The sequence below is a fragment of the Mustelus asterias genome, chromosome 17, assembly GCF_964213995.1.
Source record: "Mustelus asterias chromosome 17, sMusAst1.hap1.1, whole genome shotgun sequence".
Taxonomy (NCBI): Eukaryota; Metazoa; Chordata; class Chondrichthyes; order Carcharhiniformes; family Triakidae; genus Mustelus; species Mustelus asterias.
In genome coordinates, this window is record NC_135817.1 from 59,217,265 (window position 1) to 59,237,517 (window position 20,253).

Consider the following 20,253-nt stretch of genomic DNA (forward strand, 5'->3'; position numbering starts at 1 on the left):
TGTACCTGAAACCAGTGACCAGCTAAAGCCAAAAGCAAAATATTGGGGATGCTAGAAATCTGAAATTAAATAAACACGATGTAGGGTGTACTCAGCAAGTTGGCCAATATTTGTGAAGACAGAAATAGATTTGATGTTTCAGGTTGTTGATCTTGCATTGAAACTGAAATGTTAATACTATCAACGTAAGCCAAATTACTCAATGAAATGTCAGATTTTTTTGCACGTAGCAGTAATGGACCTGGATAGCATTTTAAGAGCTCTGTCCATGTTTACAATAAAGCTACATTTAACATTTTTATTCTTCTGAATTTTTCTTGCATCTTATCCTTTGACTACTCAACATTTTGGAAATCCAACTGAATTCAATTACTATCTAATTTACAAAGATTCTGTTGTGATCTTCTGTGCAAACAAAGTGGAATTTGGGGTTTAAAAATATATAAAGTGGTGGGCATTGCATGGGATTGCAACAAGTTTGTAGCTGTTGACATTTAATACCCTTTGACACTTCAAGTACTCTGATTTGTAACTTCATTTTTGTCAACATGAAAGTGGTTAAATTGGAAACTATATTAATTGACATTTTTATGATAGATTAATCAGGGCAGTTTATGGAAGCAACTTTGAATTTGTAGTGTAAAAATACTAATCGTTGAAACTTGCAAACAATTACATACAGCTGTGCAACATGCTGCCGTTCTTGTGTTTTTAGGTGACCCTGTTTGTGACCAAGGTTATGGTACTTGAAACAAGGTCGGAAGGTTCAAATACCACCATTGCAAGTTGTCAATGAATTCAATGAATCTAATAATTTGTTGCTTGATAAGGGTGGCACAGTGATTAGCACTGCTGTCTCTCAGCGCCAGGGACCCGGGCTCAATTCGTGGGTCACTGTGTGGAGTTTGCACATTCTCCCCATGTCTGCATGGGTTTCCTCCGGATGCTCCAGTTTCCTCCCACAGTCCAAAGATTAGGTGGATTGGCCATGCTAAATTGCCCCTCAGTGTCAGGGGGACTAGCTAAGTTAAATACATGGGGTTATGGGGATAGGGCCTGGTTGATGGTTGGTGCAGACTCGATAGGCTGAATGGTCTCCTTCTGTACTGTAGGGGATTCTATGATTTTATGAGAAATATCAGTGAAAACTGCTGGATTGTCATTTAAGAAAATGATTCTCTAATATGCCTCAGGGAATGGAGCTATACCCAGTCACTTCAGTCCACTGTGTGTTTGACATTTAATGTGTCATAATATATTGGGTATCAAATGCTGTTAAAATGCTATCCATGTCTATTACTGCTATGTGCAAAAAATCTGACATTTCACTGAGTAATTGGTTGAAGTTGAGAGTATTAACAATTCAGTTCTGATGCAAGATTATCAACCTGAAACATCAAATACATTTCTCTCTCCATAGATATTGGCCAACTTGCTGAGTACACCCAGCATCATGTTCCATTTAATTTCAGATTCCTAGCATCCCCAGTATTTTGCTTTCCCATTATTGCTCAGAGAATTTTTAAAAACTACTTCGAAACAGTATGAAAGGGATCAACTTAAGATCACGTGTGTATTTCTGGAAGAAAATGTATTCGTTTTGTTCTGACTGCAGCATTCTTCTTAACTGTAAATTGAAAAGACCGAGGACAATGGTAACTGTCAGGTATCAGTTGACTTTGGTGATTGTATTCAGTGACGAGCATCTTGGTGTGTTTTCAAAGGTTGCCTTCATTCATTATTGATAAACGACCATCTGCTCTAGTGCATCTGATAGCAGTCATTTGACATTTCGTCCCCATCTTAGGTTTTCACAAGCCACCTGACAGATAATTGAGTAGACCCCAGCTTGGGTTAGTGGATTTGCCTCAAATCAGTTGCAGAACCATTGAATAGTACAGCACAGAAGGTGGTCATTCATACTGCTGAATCCATGCCAGCTTTATTGAAGAGCAATGCAGTTCGTCCCACTACCTTGCTGTTTTCTCCATATCCCTGCAGTTTCTTTCATCTCCCAGCAATTATCCAATTTACTTTTGAAAGCTCTTTGAATGTAGATTAACTGGAACCTACCGTGTGGCAGATAGCCTATCAGAGTCTCCATCTTAGATTTTCTCAGCCAATCTTAATGAAAATTAATTGAGTGTATCTCTTAACTAATAGTGAAAAAGTATCAGCTAGCCAAAGGAGTAAGGCGATAAGTGGGCTTCTGGGGTTTTTGTGAATGACATATAACTTTGCAGAGTATTCTGAACAAGAAAGAGGATAATGATAAACTTTGAGGACACAGATAAAATGTTGGAATGGGTGGCAAAGTGTTAAGTAATTCAGTTTTAGTAGGAAGAATGTGTAGAGGATATATAAGAGGCATGATTCAAAGGGGATGAAGGAGCAGTGGGAGGGGTATATATGGGCTCGGTAGCACAGTGGTTAGCACTGTTGTCAGGTTCGATTCCTGGTTTGGGTCACTGTCTGTATGGAGTTTGCAAGTTATAGAATCATAGAGGTTTACAGCATGGAAACAGGCCCTTCGGCCCATGCCACCCTTTTTTTTTAAAACCCCTAAGCTAGTCCCAATGGCTCGCACTTGGCCCATATCCCTCTATACACATTTTACCCATATAACTGTCTAAACGTTTTTTAAAAGACAAAATTGTACCCACCTCTACTACTACTACTTCTGGCAGCTTGTTCCAGACACACTCCACCCTCTGCGTGAAAAAAATGCCCCTCTGGACACTTTTGTGTATCTCCTCATTTTGTAAGACAACCCGGCACATAACATCCTGGTTCCTCGGCATTGGGTGGCACGGTGGCACAGTGGTTAGCACTGCTGCCTCACAGCGCCCGGGTCCCAGGTTTGATTCCCGGCTTGGGTCGCTGTCTCTATGGAGTTTGCACGTTCTCCCTGTGTCTGCGTGGGTTTCCTCCGGGTGCTCCGGTTTCCTCCCACATCATGAAAGATGTGCTGGATGGTTGCATTGACCCAAACAGACACCGGAATGTAGTGACTCGGGGAATTTCACAATAACTTCATTGCAGTGTTAATGTAAGCCTTGTGACTAATAAATAAACTTCAACTTAACCCCTCTCACCTTTAATTTATGCCCTCTAGTTTAAGACTCCCCTACCTTTGGGAAAGGATATTGGCTATCTAGCTGATCTATGCCCCTCATTATTTTATAGACTCTAAGATCACCCCTCAGCCTCCTACGCTCCAGAGAAAAAAGTCCCAGTCTATCCAGCCTTTCATAACTCAAACCATCAAGTTCCAGTAGCATCCTAGTAAATCTTTTTTGCACTCTTTCTAGTTTAATAATATCCTTTCTGTAATAGGCTGACCAGAACTGTACACCTTATTCCAAGTGTAGCCATACCAATGTCTTGTACAACTTCAACAAGACATCCCAACTCCTGTATTCAATGTTCTGACCAATGAAACTAAGTGCATGCCGAATGCCTTCTTCACCACTCTGTCCACCTGTGACTCCACTTTCAAGAAGCTATGAACCTGTACCCGAGATTTCTTTGTTCTATAACTCTCCCAACACCCTACCATTAACTGAGTAAGTCCTGCCTTGGTTCAATCTACCAAAATGCATCACCTCGCATTGATCTAAATTAAACTCTCTCTGCCATGCGTCAGCCTGCTGGCCCAATTGATCAAAATCCCGTTGCAATCCGCGATAACCTTCTTCACTGTCCACTATGCCACCAATACGTGTGTCATCTGCAAACTTACTATCACACAATGTCCAAGACCATGCTGAAGGCAGAATAAACCAAAAGAGAATTGGATAATTATCTGAAACAAGAAAAATTGCAGGTTACGGGGGACTAGATCAGTTGCCCTTGTAAAGAGCTGCCATGTGCATGATGGATCTTCTGTGCTGTAACCATTCTTCAATTCAAGGGTGTATGCAACATCTTTGTGTATATTTAAAGAAGAGAAATGCATTTGTTGGTTAAATGTATCCTCTGTGAAGTGACCCAAGTCCACTGAGGAAGTGACTGGCCACAACACATGTCCAATCATTTTAGAGAGAGAAGAAATTCTGTATGGCAGTACATGTTATTTTTCAGGAGGTGGATTTGAAATTTCTACTACTCTCTATCTGTTTGCCTCGATATTGGACATGAATGGAAACAACGGATTAATAAGGGCAAGAGGTCTAACGGGACTGACTGGTGATGCAAATCCTAGAAACTGTATCTCGCAATTACAACCAATAAACAAGTTTGAATGCAAACTTTCTTCCAAATTCCTACCCTTCTGCCCTGTTTCCAACATATTTTGTGGTTGATTTTGTATTTTTATTGTGAATGTAATTTGTTTTTAAATGAGATGTATGGGAATCTTGCCAGATGAGTTATTACTTTACACTTAAGACTTTGAACCACTTATTTCCACTGATCAAGCTGTCAACTTGTAGAACAGTATTTTTTTTTTAATTAACAGGAGACACTATTCTTACTGTTAAAAAGTCTTTGGAAAACAAAGAGTTGACGAGACAACATCTTCGTGACCAACTAGATGAAGTTGAGAAAGAGACGAGGACTAAACTCCAGGAGATAGATATCTTCAATAATCAGTTGAAGGTAACACTGAGGTTTTATTTTTTCCTTCTTGCCCATCTTAAAAGCTGGTTTCTGTTGCATACACCACAGTCTGGAGACTGACTGTCAAGCACCTCCGCAACTGCCATGCTCTGTACTTGGGTTCTGTGCTGTGGTCGGATTCTGCATCGGCATCTCTTCCATTTGGTGATTCTTTACATGGTTTAAGAAAGAATTGGTAAATTGCACTTGATTATGAAAGGTGAGTTTCAGCAATATGCCTGGGACTAGAATGTGTGAACCACTGACTTCTAATGGTTTGAATTTGTCTGCTTGAGTGAGTTTGTTTTTTCGTTAAATGAATCTCCCAGTTATTCACGTTTACTGTTCATTCTGACAGTTTTATTTCTTTTCAGCATTTTCGCCTTGACTGTTGCAGCTAATATTCTTGTTTTGTATTTCTATTCCTTGTTTCGGTCATTTCTATTTCCTGGAGATTTGTTGTGAATTTATCACTTCCTGATGAAGAACAATATCATAGAATGGTTACAGCATAGGAGGCGGCCGTTCTGCCCGTTGTCTGTGCTAGCACTGTGAAGGAGCAATTAACCTGGTGCCACACTCCTGCTTTCTCCCCATAGCCTGGCACATTCTTCACCAGATATATTGAAGTAATGAATTTAAACTAAATCCACTTACTCCTCGGTAATGAAGTCCAAATTAAAATTGGATTACCTTTTGGTCAGTTAGATTGTGTTAACTCTCAGTTACAGAAATATTGCAAGATGATGCCATCATTTTTTCCTTTCACATTGGGTAAACTACCATGAATGTGAATGCTGGGAAAATTTACCTGGTTCTCATCTGTTGCCAATATTGTTACAAAGCATAGATTAATGCACTGTTGGCAATATTACATGTGTAATAACATCATCGTGCCCAAAAGTGATGTGGTCTTGAGAGTCGTGTAGGGCTGAACCTGGGTTTTTTGAAGTTTCTATTTATGCTTTAGCAATGATGTTACTTTATCACAGTTCTGCCTAATCTGATTTATCTCAGCCACTTGTGTAATGTTACTGAGTTACTAGAGGAGCTGGGAGCACATACTGATCCTTGAATACTGGTGTACCTATCCATTCCACTACTTGTACTATTTAAGTGCCATATGGCCATTTCAATAAACTGATTATGGGTAGAAATGTTAGTGATTAGATTTATTCTTAAACTAACTTCGAACCCTTGGGATAAGGGAACATATGGTACAAAATGGGAGGAAATTGCGGGTCCCCTAGCAGAGATATTTGAATCATCGATAGTCACAGGCGGGGTGCCTGAAGATTGGAGCGTGGCAAAGGTTGTGTCTTTGTTTAAAAAGGGCTGCAGGAAAAAGCCTGGGAACTACAGGCCAGTGAGCCTCACATCTGTAGTGGGTAAGTTGTTGGAAGGTATTTTGAGAGACAGGATCTACAGGCATTTTGAAACGCAAGGACTGATTAGGGACATGGCTTTGAGAGTGGAAAATCATGTCTCCCAAATTTGATTGAGGTTTTTGAAGGGATAACCAAGAAGGCAGATAAGGGCAGTGCAGTTGATGTTGTCTACATGGATTTTAGCAAGGCCTTTGACAAGGTACCGCATGGTAGGTTGCTGCATAAGGTTAAATCTCACGGGATCCAGGGTGAGGTAGCGAAATGGATACAAAATTGGCTTGATGACAGAAGCCAGAGGGTGGTTGCAGAGGGTTGTTTTTCAAACTGGAGGCCTGTGATGCAGTGTGCCTCAGGGATCGGCGCTGGGTTCACTGTTATTTGTCGTTTATATTAATGATTTGGATGAGAATATAGGAGGCATGGTTAGTAAGTTTGCAGATGACACACACATTGGTGGCATAGTGGACAGTGAAGAAGGTTATCTCGGATTGCAACGGGATCTTGATCAATTGGGCCAGTGAGTTGACGAATGGCAGATGGAATTTAATTTAGATAAATGCGAGGTGATACATTTTGGTAGATTGAACCAGGGCAGGACTTACTCAGTTAATGGTAGGGTGTTGGGGAGAGTTACAGAACAGAGATCTAGGGGTACATGTTCATAGCTCCTTGAAGTGGAGTCACAGGTGGACAGAGTGGTGAAGAAGGCATTGAGCATGCTTGGTTTCGTTGGTCAGAACATTGAATACAGGAGTTGGGATGTCTTGTTGAAGTTGTACAAGACATTGGTAAGGCCACACTTGGAATGCTGTGTACAGCTCTGGTCACCCTCTTATAGAAAGGATATTATTAAACTAGAAAGAGTGCAGAAAAGATTTACTAGGATGCTACCGGGACTTGATGGTTTGAGTTATAAGGAGAGGCTGGATAGACTGGGACTTTTTTCTCTGGAGCATAGAAGGCTGAGAGATGATCTTACAGAGGTCTATAAAATGGAGGGGCACAGATCAGCTAGATAGTCAATATCTTTTCCCAAAGGTAGGGGAGTCTAAAACTAGAGGGCATAGATTTAAGGTGAGAGGGGAGAGATACAAAAGTGTCCAGAGGGGCAATTTTTTCACAGAGGATGGTGAGTGTCTGGAACAAGCTGCCAGAGGTAGTAGTAGAGACGGGTCCAATTTTGTCTTTTAAAAAGCATTTAGACAGTTTCATGGGTGAAATGGGTATAGAGGGATATGGGCCAAATGTGGGCCATTGGGACTAGCTTAGGGGTTTTTAAAAAAGGGCGGCATGGACAAGTTGGGCCGAAGGGCCTGTTTCCATACTGTAAACCACTATGACTCTGACTCTAAAAGGATTGAGTGCAGAATTAAGCGTGGGAGAACTGTTGGAAATGAGCGAAAGCTGTTTTTGTAACTCGTTGTTCTAAAGTGTTTATTGCAGCCCCAAAAACACACCATTGCTGTACAGTTCCCTCACAATTGCTGGGTTAAAATCCTGCAACTCTCTGCTAACAGCATTGTGGATGTATCTAGAGACACATGGACTGCAGCGATTCAAGAAGGCAGCTTACCACCACCTTCTCAAGGGCAATTAGAGATGGGCAATAAATGTTGGCCTAGCGATGTGCGCATTCCATGAATGAGCTTTTTAAAAAAAGAATTATTAATGGTCTAGTGGTATTATCGCTAGATTATTAACCCAGAAACTCAGCTAACGTTCTTGGGACCCGGGTTTGAATCCCGCCACGGCAGATGGAACTTGTATTCAATAAAAAAAAAAATCTGGAATTAAGAATCTACTGATGACCATGAAACCATTGTCAATTGTTGGAAAAACCCATCTGGTGCAACTAATGTCCTTTAGGGAAGGAAATCTGCCGTCCTTACCTGGTCTGGCCTACATGTGACTACAGAGCCACAGCAATGTGGTTTACTCTGAACTACCCACAGGGATGGGCAATAAATGCTGGCCAGCCAGCGATGCCCACGAGTAAATGAAATGAACCCACTGATTTGCTGTTCTTTGGGCTGAGGGGCAAGATGGAACAGTGCAACAGTATCATAATTCAAAATTAGAAATACGCATCGGTCCATCAGCGTCTGGGTTGCATTTTAAATGGCAATTCTTTCCTTTTGACATCTTCAATGAAGAAAGGTACTCCTGGCTTTAACTTGCAACCTTCTATGACATGTAAGACTAACCATCAATTAATTTTAATATAGAGAATAGGCTGCTGATTTGGATTTGGGCACTAAAATTGGATCTCAATGCAATTTTGTCAAAGGCAGTTGGATGATTAATAATTTCAAATGTGTTCATAGCTACTAAGTGACTTGTGATATCTATGTTAAGGACACTTTGACACTTAAACTGATCTAAAATGTAAAGCATGTTTGTGCCATGTGTTTGAAAAATATGTAGTTTGACAATACCATGTTTAGAGTAACCAGCTATTATAGAATTTAATGCTGTGCACAGTGCTAATTTACTCTGAATTGAAAGTCTGACTGTGTAGTTATTATTTTGCCTTGTTGGAGTCTGTCTTGCTTCAGATGCTTTGTTACTTTGTTAAATCTGAGCGTTTTTTTCTTCTAGTCTGTGGCTGTGGACGATGTTTTGCTGCAGTGCCTGGGCTTCCTCCTGTGCTGCGTGAACCACTTAGACTTCTTTTTAAAGGTTTCTTCCCTAAATGCGCTTCTGCACAGCTGTTGAAATGCATTTCTAAATAGAAGTGTAAAATATCTCCTCCATGTGTCAGCTGCTAGGTACATACAAAGCTTGCAGTTTCCTACTATAAATGTCACTTATAAAATTGAGCCAAAAATCCCTGCTTATTTAAGTCCATAAACAAAATGCAATATCTTTAAGAATTACAGCAAAATTATTTTCAGATATCTGACCTATTGTGAACATGTTTCCAAAGAAGGTGTTAATTCCCATCAAAAATACAATGGATGTAAATACCATATATAAAAACTAATTATTTTGTTCAAAGTACAATTTTTTGTGTGGATTGAGGGTAGTGAGAAGTATCCAGAAATGCAAATGAATCATTTGACGGCTTTTACATCTAAGAAAGTAATGTTTATTTATTTGAAACTCAGTCAGAATTGTGAACAAATCCCTCTAAGATATCAAACTTGGTTTGATACTTTCATACAGGAAAGTCCCACTTAAGGTATCCTAAAAACTTTTGGCTGCATTAAGTATTAACACCATCAATTGAAGGCTATACATTAGCACAGTGGTTACCACTGCTGCCTCACAGCGCCATGGACCCAGGTTTGATTCCCAGCTTGGGTCACTGTGCGGAGTCTGCACGTTCTCCGTGTGTCTGTGTGGGTTTCCTTCAGGTGCTCCGGTTTCCTCCCACAGTCTGGAAGGCGTGCTGGTTAGGTGCGTTGGCCATGCTAAATTCTCCCTCAATGTACCTGAGCAGGTGCTGGAGTGTGGCGACTTCATTGCGCTGTTAATGTAAGCCTACTTGTGACACTAATAAATAAAATTTAAAACTTTAAAAATTTTAATACAGTATCTTTATTTGAACAGTCGCACTTTACTCTCCACCATTTCTGAATGCCTTGAGTAATGCTGAGATCCAATTCCACAAGCACTTCCTGCCATCTGATTTCTTGCCACTTAGATCATTCATGTGTAAGCCTAGACAGAAGAGGAAACCTCACATTTTATAGTCCCATTCATGATCTCCGCATTCCATATATTTCCCAGCCACTTAAGATCTTATGAAGTTCCTTATTGTAACGTAGGAAAATGCAGGAACCAATATGAACACATTAAATGCCCCAAACAGGAATGAGATGAATAACAAGATGATCAGTCTTTGGTATATTATAATAGCACTATAAAACCATCTTTGAATAATGCAATGGGATGTTTTATGTCATCTTTCACAAAGCATCAGAATGTCTTTTCCAAAAAATGGAACACCGATGACATTATTCCCTTAGTACTGCACTTAAAAGTTGGACATACTCAAGTCTTTAGAGTGGAGCTCAAGATGACCACCCAAATTAGAGCCACGAGTGGCACCATTGAGCTACAGCCAACAGTGTGCAAACTGTATGTGGAGTTTGCACATTCTCCCTGTCCTCCGGATGCTCCGGTTTCCTCCCACAGTCCAAAGATGTGCAGGTTAGGTGCATTGACCTTGTTAAATCGATCCTTAGTGTCAGGGGGATTGCAGGGTAAATGTGTTAAATTATGGGAATAGGGCCTGGGTGGGATTGTGGTCGGTGCAGACTCAATGGGCCAAGTGGCTTCCTTCTGTACTGTAGGGATTCTATGAACAACTAAAAAAAGCGTAAACTATTGAAAAAGGATTGCCCCTTTGTTAACAAATGTGCGTATACAGATTTAATTATTTTCCATTTCCCTGGTCCAAATACTCATCACCCTTTCCACGGCTTCTTGCAAGATCAAGCTTTGCACCTTCTGGTGTTTATGGCTTAAATTCACACTCAGCTGGAAGGGTGGACATCTATGCAAAATTTACAGTATGGATTTTCGTCGTCTTTTCCCCACAGCCAATATGGATTTCAAGAATAACAACCACTGTTGAAATTGAACTGAGAATGAAGTAAAATCAGGAATTGAAATAATTTTGTAATTAGAGTTTAAGAGCAGTACAAGCAAAAGAAAATTTAGATTATTAATGCTGAGCTTAAAGCAGTTGAACCATAGTGACTGAAAACACCAGAATTCTTTGCTACTTTTAGCCTTCACCTCCCATACCTGATTTGCATTAAACTTGCAGGAATATACTTCAGGTAAACAATCCTCATTTGATTGCCTAGACTAAAATTTGATTGCCCAAGGCTAAAATCACCACAACTATCGTTATGGCCCAAATTTCCTGGTCATTTCGGTTAATATCAAAATATAAAATATTTGTGCTTTTGCGATTTCACATTTGTTCTTTGGGCACATTCTATTTGTGAATTTAACTTTTGGCAACTCTGACAGCAGTAAGCTGTAGCGATATTAAAGTCCCAGCCTCAATTTCCTGTCCGCTTTCAGCCATCTGATCTCATTTGGGTCAATGAATTTCTCTTAATGAAGTGAGGAAATTCAACCATGATTCCTGCTCTTGATTAACTTGATGTGGAGATGCCGGCGTTGGACTGGGGTAAACACAGTAAGAAGTTTAACAACACCAGGTTAAAGTCCAACAGGTTTATTTGGTAGCAAAAGCCACATATAGTGTGGCTTTTGCTACCAAATAAACCTGTTGGACTTTAACCTGGTGTTGTTAAACTTCTTACTTGATTAACTTTCCAGCAGAGGTCGCTGTATAGTAATACGGGGACGTAGACAAATCTCAGCCTGAATTTGCCCTGAAGGTTGTGTAGCCTGCTGAATAAATAATCTTGTCGAGGCTCCTGCATGAGTCAATGACTTTGGGAGGTAAAGATAAAAATGGAAATAAAATCTGTTCTATTTAGCGGCCCTGTAATTAATGATTAACCAATCCTGGAGTTTCAGCATTTTCAGTGTTGGTTATTATTGAGCTCATGTTATATCAGCTTACTTCTCCGTGCAGTACGTACAAGTTTTCATTCTGGCCTGTGGATCAATCTGAATTTTCTATTTAGAAATGCACAGTTCAAGTAGTATTTGGTTTTCGATGTTAGAATTAAAATTTGTACAGAATTTTGGTAATGACCTTTTAATTCATTATTCAATGTACGTAATTTCGTTTTTGCTCAGCTATAGACGTCTAATAAACTAAACGTGATAGCAATGTATTGGCTGTGGGTAAGTGCTATTGAAGTTGAAGTAATTTTAAGCTACTATGTTGATTTTTGCCTAACCAGGTGCTTGTCACTGTGCCTTCACTATGCTCCTTGTTCCTTTCTTAGTTAGATCACTGACATCTTAACACCCAAACATAGTTGGTTAATCTGCTCACAATGCAGCAGTTTACCTTTAGTTGCTCGATCTTGCTTCTTACCCTGCTATTTTTTAATTATAGCTTCAGAAGGGACAGGATGTAGCATTAAAACTGTAAAGCGTATTTTTCTAGTCCCAAGATATTTTGGAACTTCATCACAATTCCGCCATACATTGATAATTCAACTGTCTACTTTTGAGAAGGATTTTGTAATGGTCACACGAGGAGGGGTTTGGAGGAAAAAAAAAGGCTAAATTTTCCTTCAGTCCTACCAACAAAGCTAGCATATTTTTTTGAAGGGCAGGAAAGATTCAGTTCCTGAGAAGAAACTTATTGTGTCTCAGTGCTTTTCAATTTCCAGAGTTTCAAGTTGTTTTAGAGGGATTCATTTTCATTTTGTTCCAGTTACTGTCCTGATGCAGTTCTGTTATCTTGTACGTAGGCATCACGAAGTGATCAGAAGTACCACCATAATTCATAACATAAAGAATAGGGGAAAGGCAAGTCTTTTAATGTAGAAGTATTCTGTTTAATGCCTCTCTCCCATCCCCCTCCATATAGATGATTCGTTTAGGGCTTGAAGCTGTACCAGTGTATTCCACAGGAAATTTCCTAATCTAGCTTTTTTTCCTCGTATCAGATTTGTAACTGTTGATGTTAAGAATAGAAACATCAATACAGGCCAAGGAATTTTGCCCACCTGTCCAATTAACTGTAAGCACGCACTGTTAAGGTCAGAGCTGCTTATTTTCATTGCTACTCGTGGAACTGTACACTAGAGCTTGTCTTCATTTTGCTGCACAGCTCCTTGGAAATTGAAAAATTTCGAGCTTGATGCAAGTGGGGAAAAAAGCATTTAACTTGTATGAATTTCAAGATGCATGTAGAAAATTGGGAAAATAAAGAACTATTGGGCATTAACCTCTTGAATGTGCATAATGTTGAACTAGAAATGTATGAGGAATCTTGACAAGAAAGTAGTTTGATCTCGTGTTGTTTCCTCTTTATTCATTTGATATTTTCTTCCTTACTTCCCAGCCCCCTACAGTTTTTGTAAGTTTGAAAGAAGTTCCTCTTGTGATGCTGTTGCTCAGTAACTATTGCACTTGATCTTTCCATCAGCTCCCTTGTTTGAAGTGTGCACCTGGTGTTGCCTGTATATTGGCCATGGCAGTGAATGGAGTGATATTTTGCAGTTTCAAATACTTACACACTTTGCTTATGCTACCTGCATTCCTTGTGTGTTGCATGGGTTCAATATTTGCAACATTAAAATATAGTTTTATGCATTAAACATTTGATTGAATACACATTTTATCCATTTTTTTAAGCGATAACTTTTTTAAAAAATAAGCTATTAATCTTTTTTTTTCCTTCAAAGGCACTTCTGCTTAAAAATCAAATTTTCACTGCATGACTTAATCCTTTCACAATGGTGCACATGGCTGGTTGAATCATTAATACCTTCCAAGATGAGGCCATAGGAAACAAACCCTTTCACTGATGGTGGTATAGTTGCAGATACTCTGATTTGGTTTGTTGTACCTGTATCACAGATGTATTCCATTTCTAACTTCTAATGTACAATTGGCCATGTTTTTAACCTACTCTTACCCTAGTTTTAGGGGGTTCACTTGCCTTGGCTTAGAAGGTTGACTTCTAATCACAAGTATTGTTTTTCTCCTAGGACTCTCATGTATACTATACTAACACTTTTGCAATATTTCCTTTCATGCCATTGGGTTATGGAACTGTATATGTCACCTGATATTTGGGCTGTTAATGCAGTAGTGTGATTGGGAAAGAAGTATCTTGGTTCAATTTTGTTTTTCAATTCATCAGCTCGTTTAGGCAGGTGTTTGAGATAGCTCCAGTTGACTGCTTCAAGGTTGACTTTTCTAATTTTTCAAAATGAAATCTTTACATTGCGCATCTTTGTTCACTTGTAGGAACTGAGAGAAATTCACAGCAGGCAGCAATTGCAGCAACAGAAGGAAGCCGAACTTGAAAAGCAAAAGCAGAAGGAGCAAGAGCGGAGGACAGCAGAACTCGAAAGACAATATGAGAAAGAAGCTGCTCAGAGGTATTTGAATTTTATGCATTTTGTGCAGTTTCCAAGCTACAGGAACGCATTGCTGGCGCCACAAAGAGGATGAGGTGTTCGTTACTAGCTGTCAAGATCAGTAACTGATTTTGCTGCTACTTTACTCATAGCTATCCTTTAACCATGACCCTCACTTCTTAAACCCTCTGTGCTTTATTTTGTGAGGGTGAGGGGTTTGTGTTCACCTTTATCTTCTGGTTTTCTTACTGCCCCTTCCCTGCCTCTTCTGTAGTGAAGGATGTGGGGCATGCATTCATTTCCAGACTATCACCAATGTTGACCTTGTCTTGAAGATGTAGACAAGCTGTGCATTATAGAAGAAATGTTCTTTCCCCAAAAAAGAAGAAACAGCAATGATTCCAGGTTTGATCTCAAGAGCTCTCTCCCTCTTTCTCCTCTGCCCTCCCACATACACAGGAAGTAAAATAGTTTATGCGTGCTCATTGATGAGGCTTCTATATGAGTAGCATCCACTTGGATGAGGTACCATGTTGGCATTGAAGGGCCACAGCAAAAATTCACCAGCATGATCCTAGGGCTTCAAAGGTTAAACTGTATGGACAGGTTGCATTAATTTTGCTTATTAGCCAGCATTTGCTGTACCCTATGTAACGATGTGTCAGTCACATTGAAGATTTTGAAGAATGTTATCCCAGTTTTCCCTTTTTATTTATTTCCAGTTTTATTTCATTTTGAACCATTTCTACAAAAGTTGCTTAAATGTCTGGTTCCTTGTCCAGGTGACCATATGTCATGCAAGTCTGGACTGAGTTTTGGCAGATTTATTTAAGATGGTTGATCCTGTTGTTCCCCACTGACCTCTCCATATCTCCCTGCTCCATCCACACTTGTAGACTTGGCCACAAATGTTGATGAATGAATGTTAATCAGGAGTGGGGATACTGATGTTTTTACCTCAGTGCAGTCTAACTGCTATTGAAGCCATTTGTAATAACCATCTGTTGCCCTGGCTGACATCAGGTAGCTTAGCACCAGCCAAACGTGGAATCTGAGACCTTCAGATCTGTTAGTGGAGTGCCTCTGCTCTCTTATCCTTGAGGAAGTTATTGTATAATTTTTAAAAATGAATAATTTGACTCGGCTGCTGTTTTTGAGATCTCTTTGGTTTTATAAGCAGTTACTATTCTAATGTTTCCTTTTTCATACTTAGCAAACCAAGAACAGGCAGCAATATTAAAAGCTCAGAGAGAGGGAATCTGCAGTCAGGGAGGAACACGCAGAGGAGAGTTAACATCGTAGCTCTCTTGCGAGAGAGACTCCACTTCAATAGATGGTTTAGGTATCATCAAGCAATGGTGAAGTTTGCCTATAAGTGAATGTTGTCCACCTTCAGAAGATTTTGATCAGTATTATATATTTTTTGAATCATAGAAATTTATGTTAATGGACATGATGGGGTGAATAGTTTGTGTTGCTTCTTGCTACAATCCAAAATGAATCCCACTCTCTTGCTGCCTCCGTATTGTCCTGTATCATAATCTGCTTCAAATGTTTATCACTAACTACAAAAGATCGTGAATGTAGCCCAATCCATCACACAAACCAGCCTCCCATCTATTGACTCTGTCTACACTTCCCGCTGCCTCGGCAAAGCACCCCAGACAGTCTCTCTCCCACCTTCTTTCATTGGGAAAAAGATACAAAAGTCTGAGGCGCGTATCAACTGACTCAAGAACAGCTTCTTCCCTGCTGCCATCAGGCTTTTGAATGGACTTACCTTGCATAAAGTTGATTTTTCTCTACACCCTAGCTATGACTGTAACACTACACTCTGCACTCTCTCGTTTCCTTCTCTATGAACGGTATGCTTTGTCTAGCATGCAAGAAACAATACTTTTCACTGGATACTAATACATGTATCAAATCAAATCAAAAAATGTTTCCCTTGTTTTAAAATAATGCCATGGTCTCTATCATTACTCCCTATTGTGAAGCACTCATGCTGCAGTGAAGAAACTTCTCCTGACTTTGTGCTCAATTAGAATGCTAAATTAACAACCATTGTCACTGACTTGCCGATAGAGGAAAGTCTTTGTCACAGTCACTCTACCAAAAGGCTTCACAGCTTCAACAGCTTGTATTAACTCTCATAGTTTCCTTTGTTTAATTTGACAAGTTAATTTGCATCAGTAAGTTAAATAATGTAGAATGAAATTGAAGTGGTAATTTTGTTTCTGTAGCTCAGGTGCTCAGCATCTCTGCCATTTACCCCATCATGTTGCACACCAACAAATTAGAGGTAATTAGATTATTGGATTAGTTTCAGATTATTGGAATCTAACTTTGAGGAACATTGACAGTGTCTCATGTCAAATGAGCAGTAGCCAAAGTACTGAGATGTCAAAAATAGGAGGACCCACTGCTCTCTACAGTTAAAAGGACAAAAATAGGTTCATAGATTAAAAATAGTTTCCTGGTTTGAGCCTTCCTGTACTTGTATAGTGTTATTTTCTGGTTGGTTTCCATGTGATGGCTGTGTTCTTTTTCACATAAATTCATTTTTCAGGAGCTACTCAACAGAAGTGTTCATTCCTGGGCAGTCAAAGGAATGGTTCCACACAATTGTGAATTTAAATGACCGTTTCCAACTGCTTAGCTCTACCTAATATTTTAATTGCTATCCTCACCAGTGATGATGCTTTTTTGACTTGTGTTCTACACTGGCGGTTGAAATGTTGTACAACTTATGAAATTTAACTCAGAATTGGGGGCAGAATGTTCACTTTATCCTGCACATTTGTCTCGTTACAAGGCAAGCAACCAAATCCTTGTGCTAACCATTTGAATGAAAGAAATTGGCTAAAAATAGGAAGAAAGATCACTTGTGATTAGGTAGTATAGAAGACTGAAGAACAAAGGGGAAGATAACAGTTTGAATGCAATTAAGACAGGAGGGAATTTCCCTTGTGAAAAGCATAAGTTACCAGTCTAGTCCTGTTCACAAGTGCGCAAAGGATGAGATAAAGCTTTCAAAATGGCTAAAAGGATAATGAATAGTGTTGACTTGACATGCATTTCAATTGTTTTCATGAATGTGGCTTTACTAGGTGTTAGTTTTGTTTTTTGATACCAGAAGTCTAATAATTTTGACTTCTAAAAGAGAATGGTGCACTTTAAGCTCATGATTTCCATACTTATAAAATGTGTCTTGCAAAAGTCTGAAGAATGAAGTTAAACACTTGCTTTTAGATCTGCCCAAGAACGTGATAAACTTTGGCAGGAACAAGTTCAAAGAGATGAGGAAGAACGACTGCGAAATCTGCAGGAAGAGGAAAATCGAAGACGGGACGAAACTTCTCAAAAGAGAGAACCAGAGGAAAAAAGCAAGCAGGAAGTATTAAACCGAATGTTTCAAAAGCACCTGGAACCATTAAAAGAGCAGTCTCGGAGTGGATGGCAGACACCAGGTAACCTCCGGCAAATTGGCAATTTTTGAAATATCAGTTTTCTCCCTCCTTGCAATGTTGACTATACTTTCATTGAGGATGGAGAAACTTGGGGCTTGGGCATTTAATGGAAATATGAGAGAGGTGATCTTCTGAAAGGTATGCAAAACGTGAACATTAAGGAAAAGGTAAACGTGGAAAATTGCTTCCAGTTAAGTTTGAACAGTAGGATAGACACAGGATACAAGTTCAAACTAATTGAAGTTAAGTTTTTAGTATTTTTTTCAACACATGCTGTGAGCAATAGTGTACCTTGTGTCTTCTACGGAAAGTGAAGAAATGCACTTGCTGTGCTAAATTCTCCCACAGTGTACCAGAACAGGCGCCAGAGTGTGGTGACTAGGGGATTTTCACAGTAAATTCATTGTGTTAATGTAAACCTTCTTGTGACACTAATTTTTTTTAAAAAGTGAAAGTAGTTTAAGAACCAATTGTAAAATGTAGTGAGACTGAGTTATGCTTCACCACTAGTCTTGGTCTATCTCAATTTCTGTCACTTCAGTCCAGATGTTTCGCCTCCTTAAATGTATTTTGCCAGTTTTTCTTTTGCCAGCCCTGTTTTTTTTTCCACCAGCCAATTTGCCAGCCAATTCTACTAGCCACCCTGGAAGGTGAAATATATGTCCTGCCAGTTTTAGTTATCTCTCTTTCATGATGTCTTGCAGGCGCTGTTGTCCAGTTCTCTGTAACACTTGCACATTGGTGATACCTCCATGTAATACACAGGATCTTGCATAGATAGTGCTGGTGAAAGGCATCTAACTTGCATGACACCTTTGTTCTTTTCCGTGTCTCACTGGCTTAGATTGCAGTTTGTGCTACTATGGACATGTAAACTCATAGCTTCATTGCTGTGTTGATGGTTTTGGATGACTAGACTGCGGGAAGCTGATGCTGCTTTACATCCTGTAAGGATGTCGATGGCCCTCCCTGAAGATGTTGCTTCCGAGGTGGAAGTGGTTGATATCCGTGATGTTCTGTTGCCTGATATAGAGAAGACCTTTCTGTCACCCAGCTGTCACAGCTGGTTCTCTCCCAGCTGATGTATGGACCAACCTTGACGCAGTTTCTCTCAAAACTGGTGGTCATATCCTGGAATGTGTGCAATTTGCACAATGATGATATCTGCAAAACCCAGGCCCATCAGCCAGTGGTATTGCCACAGGATGCCTGAGTCTGCATTCACCATCAGCTTTCTGATGATGAAATAGATCAGCAAGAATGAAAGGGTTAGGAATTCTATGCAGTCCTGCTGTACCCCTGTGATACTGAAGGAGGTAGTGGTGCCTGTGCTGTCTTGATGCAACAGCTGGAGTCATGGGATAAGGCTTTGAAGATGTTAACACACTATTACAAGATGCCATACTGTCTTGCGGTGTATAAGAGTGACTGCCAATGGATGGTCTTGAAAACCACGTTGAAATCATTAAAATCGGCAACAAGTGATTTCTGATCTCCATGCTCTGCTTTATGATGATCCTGAGTGTAAAGATCTGCTCACTACATGATCTTCCACCCCAAGAACCCACTGTTCTTGTGAAAGGTACTGTTTACCTCTGCTTTCAATCTGTTGTGGAGCACTGTACTGTGAATCATAGAATCTACGGCACAGGGACAGGCCCATTGGCCTAAACTGGTCCATGCCGACCAAAATGCCCATCTAAGCTAACCCCATTTGCCTGCATTTGGCCCATATCCATGTATCTGTCCAAATGTCTTTTTAAATGTTGTCAATGTCCCTGCATCAACCACTTCCTCCAGCAGCTCATTCCACATATGTACCACCCTCTGTGGGGGGAACAAAAAGTCACTCCTCAGGTTCCCATTAACTCTTTCCCCTCTTAATTTAAATCTATTCCCTCTAGTTCTCGATTTTCCCCAAACCTGGGAAAAAGACTGAGTGCATTCACCCTATCCATGCCGTTCATGACCTTATACACTTTGATAAGATCACCCCTCAGTCTCCTACATTCCAGAGAAAAAAGTCCTAGCCTGCCCAATCTCTCCTTATAACTCAGTCCCTTCAGTCCTGGCAACATCCTTGTAAATCTCTTCTGCACTCTCACCAGTTTAATTCCATCTTTCCTATAGCAAGGCGACCAAAACTGAACACAATACTCCAGGTCCAGCCTCACCAACGTCCTGTACAACTGCAACATAACTTCTCAACTTCTATACTCAATGTGCTGACTGATGAAGGCCGGCATGCCAAAGCCGCCTTCACTGCCCTATCTATCTGTGACTCCACCTTCAGAGAACCGTGCACCTGAACTCCAAGGTCCCTCTGTTCCACGCTACTCCCTAAAGTCCTTTGTTTTGATTGATATGGGCTGAGGGTGAAATATTGACCACTAGGAGAACTTCTAGCAATTCTTCCAATAATGCAGTAAGTTCATTAGCACCCACCCGAAGCACAGGAACAAAGGTCTTGTGATTTTAATGTCTCATTCAAAGGACATTGAACAGATTGATTTTTAATAATGTGGAACTGGACATTGGAATGTGTTCTCAGGTAAAAGCTTAAATATAAAGCTCCAGCATACTTCATGAGTGCTGTTGTACAGAATTGAAGTTTATTTGATCATTGTAGTGTTTTCTAGTTTGAGCTCTATCTTTAAAGTCCCTGCAAATTCAGTTTTTGTAACGTATTTCCATTTGTATACTCTGCTAATCTGGTCAAAACCCAAACAGGTGCCGGAGTGTGGCGATGAGGGGATTTACACAGTAACTTCATTGCAGTGTGAATGTAAGCCTACTTGTGACTAATAAATAAACATTAAC

General features: G+C 40.0%; 1 protein-coding gene across 3 annotated transcripts in view; it reads left to right on the forward strand.

The window, feature by feature from the left end:
• itsn1 (intersectin 1 (SH3 domain protein)) overlaps positions 1–20,253 on the forward strand; it is a 195,894-nt gene that overhangs the window by 71,804 nt on the left and 103,837 nt on the right. For all 3 annotated transcript variants that reach the window (XM_078232778.1, XM_078232776.1, XM_078232777.1), the window contains exons 16-18: positions 4,460–4,599; positions 13,851–13,984; positions 17,216–17,433. In XM_078232778.1, the coding sequence (XP_078088904.1) occupies positions 4,460–4,599; positions 13,851–13,984; positions 17,216–17,433 (492 nt within the window). The remainder of the gene's footprint in view (positions 1–4,459; positions 4,600–13,850; positions 13,985–17,215; positions 17,434–20,253) is intronic.